Here is an 18,043-nt window from a genome sequence, read left to right on the forward strand (position 1 = left end):
AGGAGGCCGTCTCAGGTCAAGGAAGGAGGAGAAAGGAGGAGGAGGAAGAAGGAAGACCACCACTCATGGGACGCTCATTATCTGCCACGTGCTTTGCAAGGACCGTGTCATTTAATCAACAACAGCAACAGCTGGGGCACCGTGATAGCCTAGGACACCGAACCTCAGAGAGGTAAAGCAACTTGCTTCAGGTCTTCCAGCCAGTAGGTGGCCAGGTCTAATTGACCCATACTCTCCAGCACACTCTGGACAATAGTTCAATCTGTATCTGGAAGTGGTTTCATTCCACCTCCTATGATTCCATAGACCTGGTGTCCTGAGGGTTGTTGAGAAAATGTTACAAAAACACCAATACCAGGAAGCCCTCAGGGCTGCATAGAATATTCAGACTTCTAAAAGTTCCCAGATGGGCAAGGGTGAACCAAGCTGCCAACTACATTCTGTTAGGCTCATATTGGAGACATTTAAATGGCCAATGGTGCTGAGCAACTGAAAAGTAAGTGAATTTCCACACTGGGCTAACCGTGAGACAAGGGCATAATAGTTACCAAACATAATAACTATTATTAAGAGACCCTGGCAGACCCAATAAAAGCTGGTCCTAAAAACTTTTAAGAGACAGAAAGTAGCCGGAGCACCCCCACTCTGTGGTTGACCAAACATATTTGTAGACCAAGGGAGACTTGCAAACCATGAGCCTCAACCAAGACCCTCCAATTCTAATGCTGGCCACTGCTCTGCAGTAACTGAAGGATGCATCTTGTTACAACCATCAGTAGGATCAAAATGATTTCACAAAACTTTTCCAGTCCAGTCTCTTCTTCCTAACTAAATGCAATCCCCTTTGCCCATTCTGATCAAAAGGCAGCTGTTGCACAGAACTCCCCAAAAGTAGAAAAAGATTTGTTAAGATTCTCCCCAGGTGATGTGGTTTTTTTCTTTGTATTTCTCTGTGTTCTGGCAATTGTCCTACATTAATTACAAACACAAATTTTTAATATGCAAAAAATACTTAGAGATGAATTTTGAAGACCATGCTGATGGCTTTCCTTTGACAGTTAAAATTTCTCAGACAAGGGTTTGACTCATAGTCGGCCACATACTCTGTGGCTGAGATGTGCCTCAGTTTCCTCACCTGTATAATGGGGATTACAACAATAACTACATCCCAAGGTTGCAATTAGTCCTCATTTAGCTGTTAGTGAAAAGCATCTATCCCAATTTCTGGTACTGGTAGGTGCTCAATATAATATTCACTATTATTAATGGAACTAGTACTATGATTATAGTGACTCTCAGTAGCTTCCATTTATATTCATTTTCTGAGCCCCACATGGTCACTTGGAAAAGACCTTATTTTCTCACAGTTGAAGCAAATCATAGACATTCAGAGAATGACAAGGAAGTGCTGAATTCTTTACATTCAGCATCACTATCCCCAAAATGAGGTGTCCTACTGGGACCCCAGACCCAGAGGTCCACTACACACAATTCCCTTTTTCTCTACTAGCTACAAAGGACCCTAATTTTGCATTTTCTAAAAGCAGATATATTGCAAATTAATGTATCAGACTCATTATTCAACCCATTTATGCTAGAGGATGTATATTTATTCAATACTTCATTATATTCCTACCAGGTGCCAAGCTCAGAGCCACAGAGGTGAACAAGAGATTCAACACCTGCCCCGAGAGCAGTCGTGATCCAGTGGGAGAACAAAACAGGCAAGTCAAGAGACCGCTAGAGCTCAGGAAGCTGTGAAATGAAACGGCACGGGATGGGAGGGGAGCCGTGGGTGTCCAAGAGGGCCTCATGCCCTCCATTCTCAGGTGTGACTTCCCATGGGTGTCAAACAAGAGTGTCAAGAAAAAGGGACAGGAGAGATAATTATGGTCAGAAATGCATGCCCAACAGGAAGCGTAATGTGACACCTGGATCATTTCCTGTAAGGGACTCCCAGACAGGAGAGGCATTCCCCAGGTGTTAGCTTGCCTCCTTTAGTGCAGATAAGGAATGTGACAAGCCACTGCCCAGGTGCTTGCCAGCCAAGATCCCTAAGGCTCCTCCTCTTGGAACTTTCTGGGTTCTGCCCCTGGGTGGCTGGAAGCTCCAGTGAGAGGCCCCCTGTCCCACCAGTAGCAAGCCCTTGGTCTTCCAGCTCCTGCCTCTTCTGACAAGGAACCTTAAAAATGGAACCCAGAACTCTGCTCGATTAATAGAACCACCAAGTCACAAAGGCCTTTTAGGCCTGAGCCCGAAGACCTCAGTGCCTTTGGTCCCCTGGAAGACGGTGCCTCAGCCCCCCACCTCTGGCCTGCTTTTACCCCACTGAGGGAACAAATTATTTTGTTCTTGAGAAGAAGCCCCAGGCCCAGCCATGCTCCCAACAGACTAGAGAATGCCAAATAATTCTTGTTTCCCTGGAATATCTGATAAATTACTTCAGGGAGGTAGAGGGAAAATCAGGGTGATTCACACAAGCAGCGCAGTACCAGCATGATAAGAACTTGATTATTTTCTTGGGGACAGCAGGAGAGATGGAGGAATCTGATTTTAGCCACCGAGAATCTTTTCAGACCCCAGCCTCCACGGGAGGCCTGCCTCTGCCTCGGTCACTAGCAGCATGAGGCCGAAAGCAACACCATTCTTGTTTGCAGAAGGAAAGCCAACTGCTGCTTGCCTTTTTTAATCTTAAAACCCGAATTTATGGGCCGCAGCAAATTTACATATCCCTGCCACAAATCCCCACCCACTTCCCTATAGCTCAAAAGCCAAAATTCCACACTGTATTCTCGTTATATCTAAACGGAAATTCCAGAGAAGTTGTCTGGCATGGCAAAAGCTGACCAGCCTTAAGAAAATACCCAGAAAGGTGACCCATTTAGTCAAAAGAGCTTTCAGATCTCCATGAGAAAAGGAATTCATGCCAGCATAAAGGCCCTTCAGAGAAGGAGAACAGGAGTGTTGTGTTGACGCCCAGACCTTGCAACAAACCAGCCCTGAGAGTTTGGGGAGGCTGAGCACTGAGTAGGCCAGCCAGGCCAGCTTCCTCTCTCAGGAGCGCTGCAGGAGAAGCCCTTGGGGACGCAAGTGCAGCTCCAGAGCAGCCTGGCAGATGTACGCAACCCAGCAAGGGGCCTACCCATAAGGCTCCCCGAAGAGGAGCTGGAGAGCTGGAGCTGTTGGCTTGGAGTGGGAGCAGGCAGCTGTTGGTGCCAGACTGATAAAGGCCAAATGCCAGCCAGAGAAGAAAGGTTCTGCTCAGCAGCAAACACAACCCAACAAGCCCTCCCGACAGTTAATGTTTAAAGGTAGCAGAAGGAACGGATGTGGGGTGAGGTCATTTCTGAGAATGCACAATTGCGCCAGTGGTGTCAGTAACCAAGGATCTCCTGGCATAGCTACATCTCTACAAACCCAACCAAGCCCCCCCACATACACACACCAAGTGATGTACACTGCGAGCCCCACAGGACTGCAGCCAAGGCGATCTCCAGGGGCACTTCGTCCTCACCTCCGGCCTCTAGACCCCCACAAAGAAAGCCCTGCCTGGCTGCCCAGAGCAGCCTTCAGCTGGTCCCCACTGTCCAAACTCTGTCCCTGGGAGCCAATTAAAGACAGGGAAAGAACTAGAGATGCCCCCAGAACTGAAGAAGAGGCCCCAATTAAAGCTCAACGGTGCTGGAAGAGGCAAGGCAAATGGGCCCCCAGAAAGTTTTGTTTCGTAGAAGAACATTTCAATTTCACATCCATCAAGGTCAAGTGAGTAAAGCTTGAAGCAAAATAGAAATGAACAGAACTAAAGCTGCAGAAAACCTCTCCCTACAGTTTATCTATCTTACTTTTAAGTGTGAAACCAAACTTTGAGATGCAAAAAAATGCTTGATAGTCTGCTGCAGGCAAGCATTATGCCTGGCATGTGCAGGGAGATTGATTTGGGCCTCAATTTTCTCATCTGTAAAATGGAAATAAATACAGTCACTCCTTTGCAGGGTTCTAATGATGAAAATTAGAAGCAATAAAGATAAGGCACTCAGGACAATGCTTAGCAGACAGCAGGCACAGGGAAGTGCTAGACACTATACTCGAGGGTGCGTGTGCAGACGTCAACATTCAGTACACAAAGATCTCATCACTGTGTATCCGTGGAAAAGCCAAGGCATATACAAGAGGGCAAGTGTCCTCCTACCAAGCCATCTACCTATGCCAGGTTGTGATGATGAGGAAAAGGAGGAAGTCAGATACTCTGTCAAAATAATTCAGACCTATAACCAGTCTTGACTAAGCAAAAAACCAAACCACCTCTTTCCCTATAGTACAAGAAAATCTTAACCAAGGGCATTCTACTGCACAGCGACTGGTCAAAGAGAGGGGTCAGAGAAGTTAAAAGTTCTCTGGCATGTTTTAGAACCAGAGGATGGGTATAAGTAAAACCCCATTAAATTTTTTTTAAAACTGAAGAGTTAAAAAAAATAAAATAAAATAAAAAATAAAAAAATAAAAATAAAAATAAAACTGAAGAGTTTGCAGAAGAGTTATAGCAACGATCTACAATGTATCAAATGAATGTATTTAAGGCAAGTGCTAGAAGGCTCTGAGAAGAAAGGGAGCACTGTACATTATTCACAATATGATTATGGAGAAAAGAAACCATGATCCTAAGTGGATAGAATTAAAATACCCAATAGTTCCATCCTTTATACCACGTATAGCTGTTCTCCCATACTACTTTGTCGCTTCAGTATAAAGAGAACCATTTGGTTTTCTAATCATCTTTCCCCAAAAACTCTCTCCCTAGGACATGGACGCAATTTCCCAAGGAAAATGAGCAAAGCACTTAAAAGCTGCAAAGCCACACTTTCTAAGCCCCAGCAGAGTAAAGTGCTGTTGTTTATTATACAGTAACCTGAGCCAATCTGGTGATTATTGAGCATGTTTAATGGATAACTAGATTTAAAACAGTAATGTACGGTGGCTTCTACTAGAATGTCATGAAAGGCAATTTTCATCATTACAAGAGCAGGAAACAGCACACATTCAGACTGAAAGGGCTCATTCCATTGGCTTTGCTAATTTGGGCCAACTTGTTGGGTGAAGGGGATAGAATTATAGACCCACCTCCTCAACTAAGGATAACTACAGATCAAAACTAAATGCAGAATAGCAACAAAAAGGGAGTTGGGGGGGGGGGGAATGAAATGTAGAAACAATACCAAACAATACCAAATTCGGTATATGTACCACAAGGGTGCACAAGAGCACAGGAAAAGCCAGATCTTATATTTGGATTTGTCCTCTAAAAAGAAAATATGCTTTACAAATATTTAATACAGGTTGATAGCAATATATGTATATAAACTTAGGAATTTGCATATATGAGAAAGGGGCATGTTAGAATTTTTTTTACTGATAGGAATGACTGCAGTAAGAATCAAGAGAGCCCCAGATTAGACAATCCATTTCAGATGGGTTCACCCACCCCACACCAAGCACCCTCAAGGAAGATGGCTGGTTGGCAGCCTTCAGCTTCAGAAGGCCCTTGGTGAGACAGCCCCTGCCTACCTCTGGGCCACCCCTCTGACCTCCACCTGACAAACTCTTCTACTGCTGCACCTTACATGAGCTAATCGTCTCTTCACCTGCCTAATTCTAGCCTGGCTTTAGGTCCCAGCTTGATGGCCTCTCCCTCCAGGGAGTCCTCCAGACCACCCACCGCAGCCTGAAGGAAGGTACTCCTCCCCTTCCGCCTCCCAGAAAGCGGGTCATCTGTTGTTTTTTAAGATTTTATTTATTTGAGAGAGTGAGAGAGCGAAAGCATGCACGCATGAGCAAGGGGAAGCAGCAGAGGGAAAGGGAGAAGCCCGCTCCCCACTGAGCCCGAAACCCCACACGGGGCTGGATCCCAAGAGAACATGTCTGAGCCCAAGGCATATACTTAACCAACTGAGCTACCCAGGTGCCGCAGAAAGCTGGTCATCTTTTTTTTTTAAGATTTCATTTATTGGGATCCCTGGGTGGCGCAGCGGTTTGGCGCCTGCCTTTGGCCCAGGGCGCGATCCTGGAGACCCGGGATCGAATCCCACGTCGGGCTCCCGGTGCATGGAGCCTGCTTCTCCCTCTGCCTGTGTCTCTGCCTCATTCTCTCTCTCTCTCTGTGACTATCACAAATAGATAAAAATTAAAAAAAAAAAATCAAAACAATATATTTAAAAAAAAAAAAGATTTCATTTATTTATTCATGAAAGACACATAGAAAGAGGTAGAGACACAAGCAGAGGGAGAACCAGGCTTCCCATGGGGAGCCCAATACAGGACTCGATCCCAGGACCCCAGGATCAGGACCTGAGCTGAAGGCAGGTGCTCAACCACTGAGCCACCCAGGAGCCTCAAAACCTTGTCATCTTGATCCTCACTATCCACAGTGTGGCGCCCACTGCTGACAGCAGCAACTGGGAGCGGGCTGGAAGTAAAGAATCTCAGCCTTCACACCTGACCTGCTGAGTCAGACCCGCACTTTTAACAAATTCCCCAGGGGATCTGTGTGTGCCTGAAGGTTTGAGAAAGACACTCCCTGGTTACTCTCATCTCTGCATTGAGCAGTGTAAGGCAAGTGAGGGAACTGATTCTCATTACTCCTGTGGTCCTAGCGCTGGGCCTGGCTCAGAGCTGGTCTCTCCTGTATTTACTGAATGAGGAAAGGAAGAAAGAAAGGATCTTAGGAGGCATCTTCATGAGATGTTCCAAGCTACAAGGGAGGGAATATCTAACACACCAGATGACAGCAGCAGAACTGGCCAGAAAGTAGACAGAAAACGAGACAAAGTCCTAGACTTGGGTTCAGAAGCACATGAACATTAATGATAACGCCGGCATTGTGACATAAACATATAATGCTCTCAGCAAGTGAGACAGGAACTATTATTCTCCATTTTACAGATGGAGGAAATGGAGGCTCACAAAGGTTACGGCAGTGGACCAGAGTTGCACAGCTATTAGAGAAGGAGTGGGGCTTAGCATCCTGGCAGTCTACATCATTCGCCTGTACCTAGTTTAACCTAGGATGTGCTGACCCGGAGGCTGTTTATAGAGAAAGTAGGATGACGTGATACCCCTGCCCAGAAGCCACCACAAGCAGGACCCAAAGGCTCGAAGCCTGAGCAGCTGCCCAGGGAGCAAGGCAGCCATCCTCAACTACCCCGTGCATCTGCCTCACAGCCCAGAACCAGGATCCAGGCAGTGAGGGGAGGGCTTGGGACACCTGGGTGGCTCAGTGGTTGAGCATCTGCCTTTGGCTCAGGAAGTGATCCCAGGACCCGGGGCATTGGGCTCCCCGCAGGGAGCCTGCTTCTCCCTCTGCCTGTGTCTCTGCCTCTCTCTGTGTGTGTCTCTTGTGAATAAATAAATAAAATCTAAAAAAAAAACAAAAAAAAAAAAGGAGGGGAGGGCTAGTGCCCAAGAGACATAACTTGGTTCCCAATCAAAGCCCTCCTTCAGCACAGACTCTCCAAGAACGAAGGCAGCTGCTGACTGGCACGCCGGCTCCGTCGTTGCTGGAGGAGCTGCTCAGAGCCCAACTGCCATCTGGAAGTGATTTGGCCCAGAGATTCCTGAACGGGGTGGAAGGCTGGAATGACCGGCCGCCCCATGCTCCAGTCCAGGTCTCAGAAACAAAGCTGGTATGAATGGGCCCCTGAGGCAGCCGTAACCTAACCAGGGGTCCTCCCCTTCCAAGGAGGCCAGTCCACAGCCCTATTAGAGCAAGCAGCAGCAACCCTAGCCAACCACGCTGGTCTCCCCGGCGCAGCACCGATTCTAAATGTCCTTTCAGTGTGCAAACCCTCCAGCAAGGACTTTTGGGAATACTACTGGATAGTACCCGTATTTTTTTTTTTTTTTTTTTAGCAAACATTCACGTAGCACTTACCACGTGCCACAAACTTTTCTAAACATTTTTGAAAATATTAACGTGTTTAATTTTTCTAACCACCTTTTGAAGGAGGTAGTTATCATCCCCATTTTAGTGATACGGAAACCAAGGTACCCAAGTTTCTTAATAGCTACTTAGTGGCAAGTGGGATTTGAACCAAGAATCTTTGCTCTTACCTACTACAAGAGCCACATCTCCGACTGTGTTATTTTGTGGCAAATGGCCCAGAGCTCATGGATTCTGACAAGGAAAGCATGCTACTTGGCTACTTTTAAAGCATCTTCTACTACCTTTGCCTAAAAGCCACACTGGCATTTGCTAGATCAGGAAAGAACGGGATTTAGGATTATCGTATTTGTGTGTTATTTTGGTGGGGGTGGGACAATAGGAAGGAAGAGGGGGCCAAGCCCCGTGGTGACCCACCACCCTGGAAACCCCACCCAGTGACCCAAGGTCTTGGGAATACACACCCACCTGCTCTGGGGCACTGGCCTGGCACAGGCAACTTAAATCAACATTAGGGTCAGACCACATACTCTGAAAAGGAAAGAATTCCTTTTTCTAAAGGATCAAACCAAAACACACCACCCAAACTTCTAGGCAGGCTTGACTGTCATTCTTGGGCTGGGAGACCCCTTTTTCTCCAAGCTGGCTGAGCTGCTCAGGGTCAGAAAGGTTTTTGGAAAAACAAGTAAATAAAACTGCCAGCTCCTGGCAGGCAACTAGGATTAAATATGCTGAGGCCTCGCTATGAACTGCCCAAGACAGAACACGAAACTGAAGAAAATCTTCAACTCTTGGATGCAGCCTAGAATGGGCCCACCTTACAACAAATCACAAATGTGAATAAACAGCCAGAGCTGTCTTTCAGTGAATTCTAGGCAGAAAAGCCAGTCCTCTGGCAGCTTCTGACCATCTCCTGTCTCAGAGCTGGGAGCCTGTACACAACTCTTATGATTCCAGCAATGTACATTGTTGGAAGTTATCCAAAGAACACAACACCCTGTATTCATTCAAAGATACCTTCCCAGATTATGGAGTAAAACACCATCCATTAAGTAGCAGGAAATACCACCCACCCTCAAAAAAAACCAGAGAAAACAGGGCGGCCATTCCCTCAACAAATACACCTTGATGCAAGATGCAAGCTGACTCTCCTCACCTCCTGACTCATCTCATGGGACCCTCATCCTGTCACTCACCTAAAGTTTTGAGATCCCTACTTTGCTCAAGATCAGAGGTTCGAAGTGTGGGTATCCAGGCGCCACCTCAATACCCCAGACTTGCGAAACCTGGTGTTACAGGGGCTTTCTGGGTTCGGGAGAGGGGCTGTGTTTTACTCATTTCTGATACTGAAGAGCGGGTCAGTTAAGGGTCAATTTCATAACTGGACAGGCCCAGCCTCCAGTCACCGTTACTAGCCGGGTGACCTCTGCAAGTTATTTCACTCCTGTTGCCTCATCTTTAAATGGAGATCATAATACTAACAACAACCACAGAAAACACAGCAACCATCTTCTAGGCACTGGGGCAGAACTAGGGCAAGCCCTTTACCCTCTCAGTGACTTGCTGAAGCAAATCATTATGAAGACAAGGAAACAAATCGTGAGGATTCTATTGGTGATCAATGGGATGATGAACAGAACATACTGTGCACCTAGTGTATGTCACCAAACTCAGAGCGAGCGTCTTTGTCAGCACAATGCAACACAGCATAAGCAGCGAATACTTGAACTGAAGTCTGAGCTCGCTGCTACTTTTTTCTGAAGGGCCGTTACCCAGAACAGCCCCAGGAACACGGCGAAGAGGCCCCAGGCATCACTCCCACGGGAGTTCTGGCACTTGGCAAGTCTCCCTCCAAGCTCCGGAGGCTGGAAAACCTGTTTACTGCGAGATCTTTCTGGAGAGCAAGGAGGCAGCCAATGACAGGAGTCATAAAAGTAGCCACACTCTTTGACCCAGGAATGTCACTTTGGGGGATATAATCCAAGAAATAATTTAAAAGTAGCAAATAAAGCAATGTAACCTGTTGTGGTAAGACGTGCACAGCAAAAAGCTGCCAATAGCCCACGGGCCCACAACCAGAGAAGGGGAGGCTAACCCTGGAATGTCAGGACAATAGAAGATGCCATGGCCTGGGTGGGTTTAGGAATGAAAATCACGAGGGTCAAGTAGAAAAATGTAAGGAACCAAAGTCTAGAACGAGATCCCCAAGTTCAGGAAACTGATGGGAAGCCACGCTGGAAGCAGCTGTGGCCTCTGTAAACAGTGGGTAAATGAAGCAGTCCAGGATTTTCTGGTGCTGTGGTTTCATTTTTTTGTTTGTTTGGTTTTGTCTTTTAAGGAGATTTCATGTCATGTTTGGATACTCCTGGTTTACTTTAAGTTTCTTTGTTCACTTAATTAAATAAATACACATTTTTAAAACAAAGGAAAAGCGATCCAAGTTGAGCTCAGCCAGGCCTTGAGATTCCTCAGAAGGAAAGCTGGTTTCTGAAAAGGGAAGAAATCCAGGAGGATTCTAGGGTTCTCTTTCCCCAGTTGTAGGAGATGGCCCCCAAAAGAAGAGGCAAGCGTGTTACACAGCTCTGCAGAGAACACCCCTGACGCGGTGCTGACTGGGCGGTGACAGCTGCCTGGGCCCAGGAAGCAGGAAGCAGCCCTACCAGCCAGGACAGGTGTGGGGGAAGGGGCGGGAGAGGACCGAGGAGACAGCCTAGAGGGAAGCCCTTTTACTCAGGAGAAAGTCCCAGCAGCCACACCCACCACCAGCCTTTCTTCCTATCACAGAAGTTACCATAAGGCCCGGTTTTCTCTGGAAGAGACCCCAGACCCAGGCCTGGGTCAGCTCCAACGGCAAGACACTCACCTGGCAGTACACAGACACACACAAAGTAGGTGCACACACTTTCTCTGCACACCCACGCTGTATACCCAGATGCTCTTTACACAAATGCTGTGTATACACACATACTGCGCGCGCGCACGCACACACACACACACACACACACACACACACACATTACAGACCCCTCACCCTACTGTCACAGCCCATACCCTCAGCAGCCTTGTGACCCTCCTGGAAACTTTCAACGAGTCCAGGTCCTAGTGGGGCCCTGACTCTCATGCTCTCTACCCAGCTCTGGGGAGAGGAACCCGACACCAACTCCCTCCCTCCTCTCAGGAAGACCCTGGTGTAGGGAAGGCAAGGAGAGGAAGGCACAGTCTCCTTTCATTGTACCCGCTTCCTTCAATTCTCAGCTAGACCCTTCCCACTTCCATGACCTTGGGCAAATCAATTAATCCTCTGGACTTCCCCCCCCACCCCTTGTCTGTAAATTAGGTCTCAGGACACCCCAACTCGCCCCATGTGTAAGAACTGGGAACTTTGGAAGGCTGCTGGCACACAGTGCGCACTAGTCCGGGCTCCCTACAAAACAGTAGTTCCTCTACCTCCACTGTCCCTAAATGATCACCTGGGCCGCAGGGCGGGCTCACCCCCAGGCACCCGGCCAGAGCTAAGCTGGGAGCAGAGGCAGCGAGGAGGACACACCCCCGCGGCTCCCCTTCCCACCTCGGGGCGCGCACCCAAGCCAGAGACGGCGGGGGAGGGTACCAGGTCCCCATGCCCACCTGGGCGGCGAGGCCCCCGCGCGGAGAACTGTCCCTCCCCAGGTCTCCCGCCGCGCGCAAGGCCAACGCCCGTTCGTCCGCCACTGAGCGCACCGAGGTGGGCGCAGCGGGGCGAGCGCTTCGGGGAGCACCGGCCCAGGACCCCACTTCACGGACTGCGGACCAGGGGTTTCCAGCTCCCCGCAGGGGAACCCTGGGGGCGGAGAAATGCCACAGCCCTTCCTCTCCCCGTGCAGCCCCAACCCGAGCCCGGGACCCACAGCCCCCCAAGGACGCACGGCGAGGCGCGGGGCGGGGAGCTACCACGGTAAGCCCCAGCCCAGGGAGACGCACCGGGGAGGGGGCCTAGGTCTCTCCGGCGTCCCCGCCCCCTGGAGGGCAACCCCCTCCCCGGCGCCCACACCCAGCCCGCAGCTCCCGGGAGCTCTAAGGGCTCGCAGCAGGGGGCCCCAGCCTCCCCCCACCCCGGGCGCGCGCGCGGGGACCGGAGGGCACACCGGGGCACTCACCGATGGACACGAGCTTGATGCTCTCACGGTCCAGGAACTCCAGCGCCACGGACACGTTCTCCAGCTGCATCTGGCGGAAGGTGGGCCGCTGGTGGTACTTGCGGTACATACGCTTCTGGCTGAGCACCTCGAGCAGCGCGATGAGCCGCAAGCCATCGCTCAGGTCGGTCTGCAGGTTCCCGATGCGCTTGTTCACGCACTTGAGGTGCTCGTTGCACCAGCGCGTGAAGGTGTTCTGCTGGATCTTCTTCCACGGCGCGTCCTCCGCCAGGTCCTTCTCGGTTACCGGCATCCTGGCGGCGGGGAGAGCGCAATGCGCAGCGACTGCCGGGGACGGGCGGAGGGAGGCCCAAGGGCCGGCGGAGCGAGAACCGAAGCGGAGCGGGAGCGGGGCTCGAACTCGCTGCTACTGGAGCCGCGGCCGGCACTGCTCTGCGGCCGCCTGCCCCTGGCCGCGCGAGGCGTCTGGACCGGCGCCTGCGCACTGAGCCGACCCGCCCTCGGGCCCCGCCCTGTCCCAGCCCCGCGGCGGGAGTTCCCGAGCCACGCTCGCCCCCTGCGGTCTCTAAGGCGCACTGCACCCTGCGGCCTCCGCGGTGTCCCGGGACCCCGCGCTCGGTGCGAAAGGGAGCCCCGGGAGAGACTTGGGGTTAAGGAGGTCACGGTCTGATCCCTGAGTCAGGGACGTGCAAGAGAGAAGACCCCGTGTAGGGGGGACGGCCGCTTGGGCCACGAGGGCAGGGAGGAGTACTTGATCCACCTATAGGTTCAGTATGAGTTTTTATTGAGCTCCTGCTGTGTGCCAGAGGCGGTGTTAGGCACTGGAGGACCCCATGAACGAATGGGTATTTTACTATTTGTATTCATTAAGCTCGGAGCATGTATTGAGTGCCTACTGTGTGCGAGGCCCTCTTAAGCACCTGAGAACTAATGGTAAATAAGACAAACTTATTCCTTGACCTTGAGGACTTGCTAGAGTAATGGGAGAGAAAAATACAAATCAACTCTGGCAAACAGCTCAGTAGCAATAATAGGAATGAAGAGTGGGGGCACCTGGCTGGCTCAGTCAGTAGGCCATGCCACTGGATTTCAGGGTTGTGTGAGTTCCATATTGGGTGTAGAGATTACTTAAAAATAAAATAAAACAAACAATAATTTGCAGGGCATATCAGTTTCTCCAATGCTACTGTAACACATTACCAAAATTTTGCCTTTAAAAAAATCATACCGGGAATCCCTGGGTCGCTCAGCGGTGTAGTCCCTGCCTTCAGCCCAGGGTGTGGTCCTGGGGTCCTAGGATTGAGTCCCACCTCGGGCTCCCTTCATGGAGCCTGCTTTTCCCTCTGCCTGTGTCTCTGCCTCTCTCTCTCTCTCTCTCTCTCTGAATAAATAAATTTAAAATATATATATTTAAAAAAAAAGACTGAGGCTGTTTTAAATAATAATAATAATAAAAATTTAAAAAAATAAAAAAATCATACCAGCGCCTGGGTGGTTTGGTGGTTAGGCGTCTGCCTTTGACTCCAGGCGAGATCCGAGGATTGATTCCCTATCGGGCTCCTTGTGGGGAGCCTGCTTCTGTCTCTGCCTATGTCTCTGCTCCCCTCTCTGTGTGTCTTTCATGGATAAATAAAGTCTTTTCTAAAAAATTAATAATAAATAAGTAGTCACAAATTTATTATCTTGCAGTTCTGTAGCTTAGATGCCACTATGGGTTTCACTGAACTAAACTCAAGGTGTTGGCAGGATGCATTCCTTTCTGAAGACTATAGGGAAGAATCCATTTCCTTACCTTTTCCAACTTCTAGAAACCTTCCATATTCCTTGGCTGTGGCGCCTTCTTCTACCTTCAAAGGTGAGTCTTTCTCATACTGTCATCTCTCTTGTTCTCTATAGTCACATCTTCCTCTTTTTTGTTGTTGTTGTTGTTGTTAAGTAGGCTTCACACCCAGGCTGAGGTGTGAAGCCTACTTAACAACTGAGTCTTTCTCATACTGTCTTCTCTCTTGTTCTCTATAGTCACATCTTCCTCTGACTCTTTTTTTGTTGTTGTTGTTAAGTAAGCTTCACACCCAGCCTGGAGCCCAACATGGGGTTTGAACTCACCACCCTAAGATCAAGACCTGAGCTGAGATCAAGGGATGCTTACCCAACTGAGCGACCCAGGTGCTCCTTCCTCTAACTCTTTTAAGGGCCTGTGATTCCAATCAGCCCAGTTGGTTAATCCAGGGTATCTTTAAAACAACTGATTAACAATCTTAATCCCATCTGCAACCCTAATTCCCCTTTGCCACGTAAGGTAATTTTGACAGGTTCTGCAAATTAGGATTTGAACATCTTTAGGGACTGTTATTCTGTCTACCAACACCATATATTGAGTACCAGCTGTGTGCTCGTCTAGGCCCTGTGCTAGGTGCTGAGACATAGCAGAAACCAGGCCAGATCTCTACCGTCAAGAGCTGAATACATTATAAAAGTAGCAGCTAGCATTTCTTAAGTACCTACTCCTGGGCCAAGAGCTTTGCTAAGCAGTTCCTTTGCTATTGACCCAGTTTGAGAAGAGTAATTGCGAGTAAAGTGACTTGCCCAAGGCACACAGTACAAACAGGACTGGAATCCAGGTGCGTATGAGAAGCACAGAGTGTCCTGGGCACAACAAGGGATACATAATTTAGGCTTAGAGATGGGGGTCTTCCTGGGAACAGGACTTGGACAGGAGTAAATCAAGGGCTTCCAGCCTAAGGGTTGCCCAGGAGAAGCCAGCAGAGTTGTGGTTGTAACATTTATACAAACAGATCGTTTGCATACAACGCTGAAGTGGTTTGTTCAGACAGATCGCCTCACTCATTGGAAACACTCAAAAGAGCCTGGGGGCGCAGAGAGTGTATCACCTGGCCCTAGCCCATACTAGGGATGCAATAACTACTTGAAGGACCATACCACTCCTTAGTGATTAAGCGCAGAGATTTGCTAGAGGTCAGCGGGTAAAGACGAGACAAAGCTAGATTTGAACCTGGTTCTAACTCCAAAGTCTACACTATGTCTGAGAGCCCCCTAAAAGCCCCCTAAGAACCCTGTTCTCAGCTTGGGTTTTGCTTTTCTCCACACCATCTGAGCAGTGGTCCGCACCATCTTGATTAGAGGCAGTGTTGGTAACCTTTGCCTCCCCCATGCCCAAGGCTCCCAGTTCCTCATGCTTTCTCCACCCAAACTCATCCATCAAAACTTATCAGCCCATGTCTCACTCCCCAAGGGACCTCCTCCCTGCCAGGTAAAACTGGAGCTAATGTCCTAAGGCCCTCTTTCTTATGTAATTGTTTTCATCAGATCTTGACACAAATAACTAAATTCTGCGTGTAAATATCCAGCGCACTTCACCCGAAGCTGAGACACCCTGTTTTAGGACGAGTCTAGTGATTGTCTCCACCCAATCAGAAGAAACTTGAGAGTTTTCCAGGGAGTGATTCATGGAGGATGAAGGGGACTGAGCAATCACGGTGGAGGTGGGTGGTCAGTGGCTTCAGAAATAAGGAGAGGGGGTGGCTCAGTCCGTTAAGTATCTGCCTAAGGCTCAGGTCATGATCCTGGGGTCCTGGGATTGAGCCCTGCATATCAGGCTCCCTGCTCAGTAAGGAGCCTCCTTCTCCCTCTGCCTGCTGCTCCCCCTTCTTGTGCTCTCTCTCCCTCTTTGTCAAGTAAATAAATAAAATCTTAAAAAAAAAAAAATAAAGGAAGGAAGCAAGCAAGTAAGCAAGCAAGCAAGCTGACGAGGTCTTCAGATGACTCCTTATCAGTATTTGATAAAAGATGAGGGCTGAACAACTCAAGTAAGCATTTCTACAGGTAGCATTTTAGCCAACACATTCCACAGTTTTGCCTGACAAGGCCTTCACTTAATAAATACCCAATCCCTGTTTTCTAAATTCTGTCCTAGGCTTCTCTGATCTCTTGGTAGAACTGCCCAGAGTGGAAGAGTACAAGGAAGTAAGAAGCCCAGGCTTTGGGTGTGATTTTTGGCTGTTCTGGCTTTGTGATCTTGAACAAACAACCTCAGCAAGCTTCAGGCTTCTCGTTCAGGTAATGGTGATAGCACTGCTCTTCCTAGGGTTTTTAGATAATACAAGCAAAACTAGCATCGTGCCTGGCACACAATAAGCAATGTATAAACGTAGCTAGAAACCAGGCAAAATTAACAGACTTCACAACCAGTCTCTGACAAATCTGGAATAAGCTGCATTTTCCCTAGCAGACTCTGGTCTGTTTCTGTAAGAAGCCATGGCTCCTCTGCATGTCTGTTATTTACAGATGTTGACACCAGTGTGCTGCAACCCTGAGAGATCTCGGTAAGAATAAACTGACGGAGAAAACACAAGCACAGCAATAACCCTGACAAGTCAGTGTGGCCCTGGCAGGACCACAGCAGATGTGCAAACATCCATGAGGAAGAAACCAGCTGAACTGGAGGAGAAACACTGAGTGGAAGGCTGAAGCTCTGTGAGCCTACTTCTCAACATTGTAAGAGTTGCCAAATCAATGGGATTGGAAGAGGTTCTTCTTTCCAAGCAAGTGTGCAAAAGTTCACCTGATCACCTCCATGTCTTTGCTCAGATAGTTCCCTCTGCCTGGAATGTTCTCCTCTCTCCTCTCCAACTTGGGAAACCCATGCCCATCCTTCAGTCCCCCACTCTCACAGCCCGTGCAACTGCACCACTTATTTTATGCTACAGTGTAGTTGATGTGTTCCATGCCAGTTGCTGAAGGAGGGCACCTGTCGCCTCTGTCCCTGGCAGAGTGTAGCCTGGGGTTTAAGACCTCATAGAGTCTGCATTGGCCAATGGAAATATAATGAGAGTCACATTATAGTTTTTAATTTTCTAATAATGCTTAACAGTTATTAATTAGATGTCACTTAAAAAGAAACAGTTGAGGGCACCTGGGGAGCTTAGTCGGTTGGGCATCTACCTTTGCAACAGGTCATGATCCTGGGTCCTGGGATTGAGTCCCACATCAAGCTCCCTGCTCAGTGGGGAGTCTGCTTCTCCCTCTCCCTCTGCCCCTCCCCCTGCTGTGCTCTCTCTCTCTGTCAAATAAATAAAATCTTAAAAAAAAAAAAGTGAAATTACTTACCATAATGTATTTTAACCAATAATAAGATGATCAACTGTCCTGGTTTGTCCAGGACTAAGGGGTTCTCTGGGCTGCAGGCATTTCATTTCAGTGCTAAAACCAGGTATGTTTGTGGCAAACCAGAACAAGTTGGTTATTTTATCCAATATATCCAAAAAGTTGTAATTTCAACAGACAATCAATATGTTTAAATATATATATGTGTGTGTATATATATACATATGTATGTATATTCATACATATATACATAAACATTACGCATCGGCACAATGGACTCATCAGTACTCAGCAATATAACATAAACATATGTTACGTTATACATGTATATAAACATTATATTTACTGTCTTTGAAATTTGACGTGTATTTTATGCCTACAGCATATCTTTTTTTATTTTTTTTTATTTTTTAATTTTTTAATTTTTTTTTTTATTTATGATAGTCACAGAGAGAGAGAGAGAGAGAGAGAGGCAGAGACACAGGCAGAGGGAGAAGCAGGCTCCATGCACTGGAAGCCCGACGTGGGATTCGATCCCGGGTCTCCAGGATCGCGCCCTGGGCCAAAGGCAGGCGCCAAACCGCTGCTCCACCCAGGGATCCCAGCATATCTTTTTTTAAAGATTTATTTTATTTATTTGAGAGAGAGAGAGCAAAAGTGGTAGGGGCTAAGGGAGAGGGAGAGTCTCAAGCAGATTCCATGCTCAGCATGGAGCCTGACATGGGGCCTGACCTCACAAACCTGTAATCATGACCTGAGCTGAAAGCAAGAGTGGGATGCTCAACCTACTGAGCCACTCAGGCGTTCCACTTAAAGTTTGTCTCAATTTGGACTTTGCACATTGCCAGTG

At 48.3% G+C, this 18,043-nt stretch overlaps 1 protein-coding gene and 1 long non-coding RNA gene across 3 annotated transcripts in view; one reads left to right on the forward strand and one right to left on the reverse strand.

Moving 5' to 3' along the window:
• FLNB (filamin B) overlaps nt 1–12,361 on the reverse strand; it is a 138,270-nt gene extending 125,909 nt beyond the window's left edge. Inside the window, 1 exon segment of the mRNA XM_038566049.1 lies at nt 12,070–12,361. Coding sequence (XP_038421977.1) covers nt 12,070–12,361 — 292 coding nt within the window.
• Nucleotides 11,489–17,114, forward strand: LOC111091305. Of its 2 annotated transcripts, none has more exons than XR_005374869.1 (3): nt 11,489–11,867; nt 16,004–16,146; nt 16,375–17,113. It is a non-coding gene; the product is annotated as an uncharacterized LOC111091305 (long non-coding RNA). The 2 variants fall into 2 exon arrangements; XR_005374870.1 differs by lacking the exon at nt 11,489–11,867 and adding an exon at nt 14,356–15,572 and having other exon boundaries at nt 16,375–17,114.
• The last annotated feature ends 929 nt before the right edge of the window (nt 17,115–18,043 follow it).

The sequence above is a fragment of the Canis lupus genome, chromosome 20 (genome assembly GCF_011100685.1).
Source record: "Canis lupus familiaris isolate Mischka breed German Shepherd chromosome 20, alternate assembly UU_Cfam_GSD_1.0, whole genome shotgun sequence".
Classification (NCBI taxonomy): domain Eukaryota; kingdom Metazoa; phylum Chordata; class Mammalia; order Carnivora; family Canidae; genus Canis; species Canis lupus.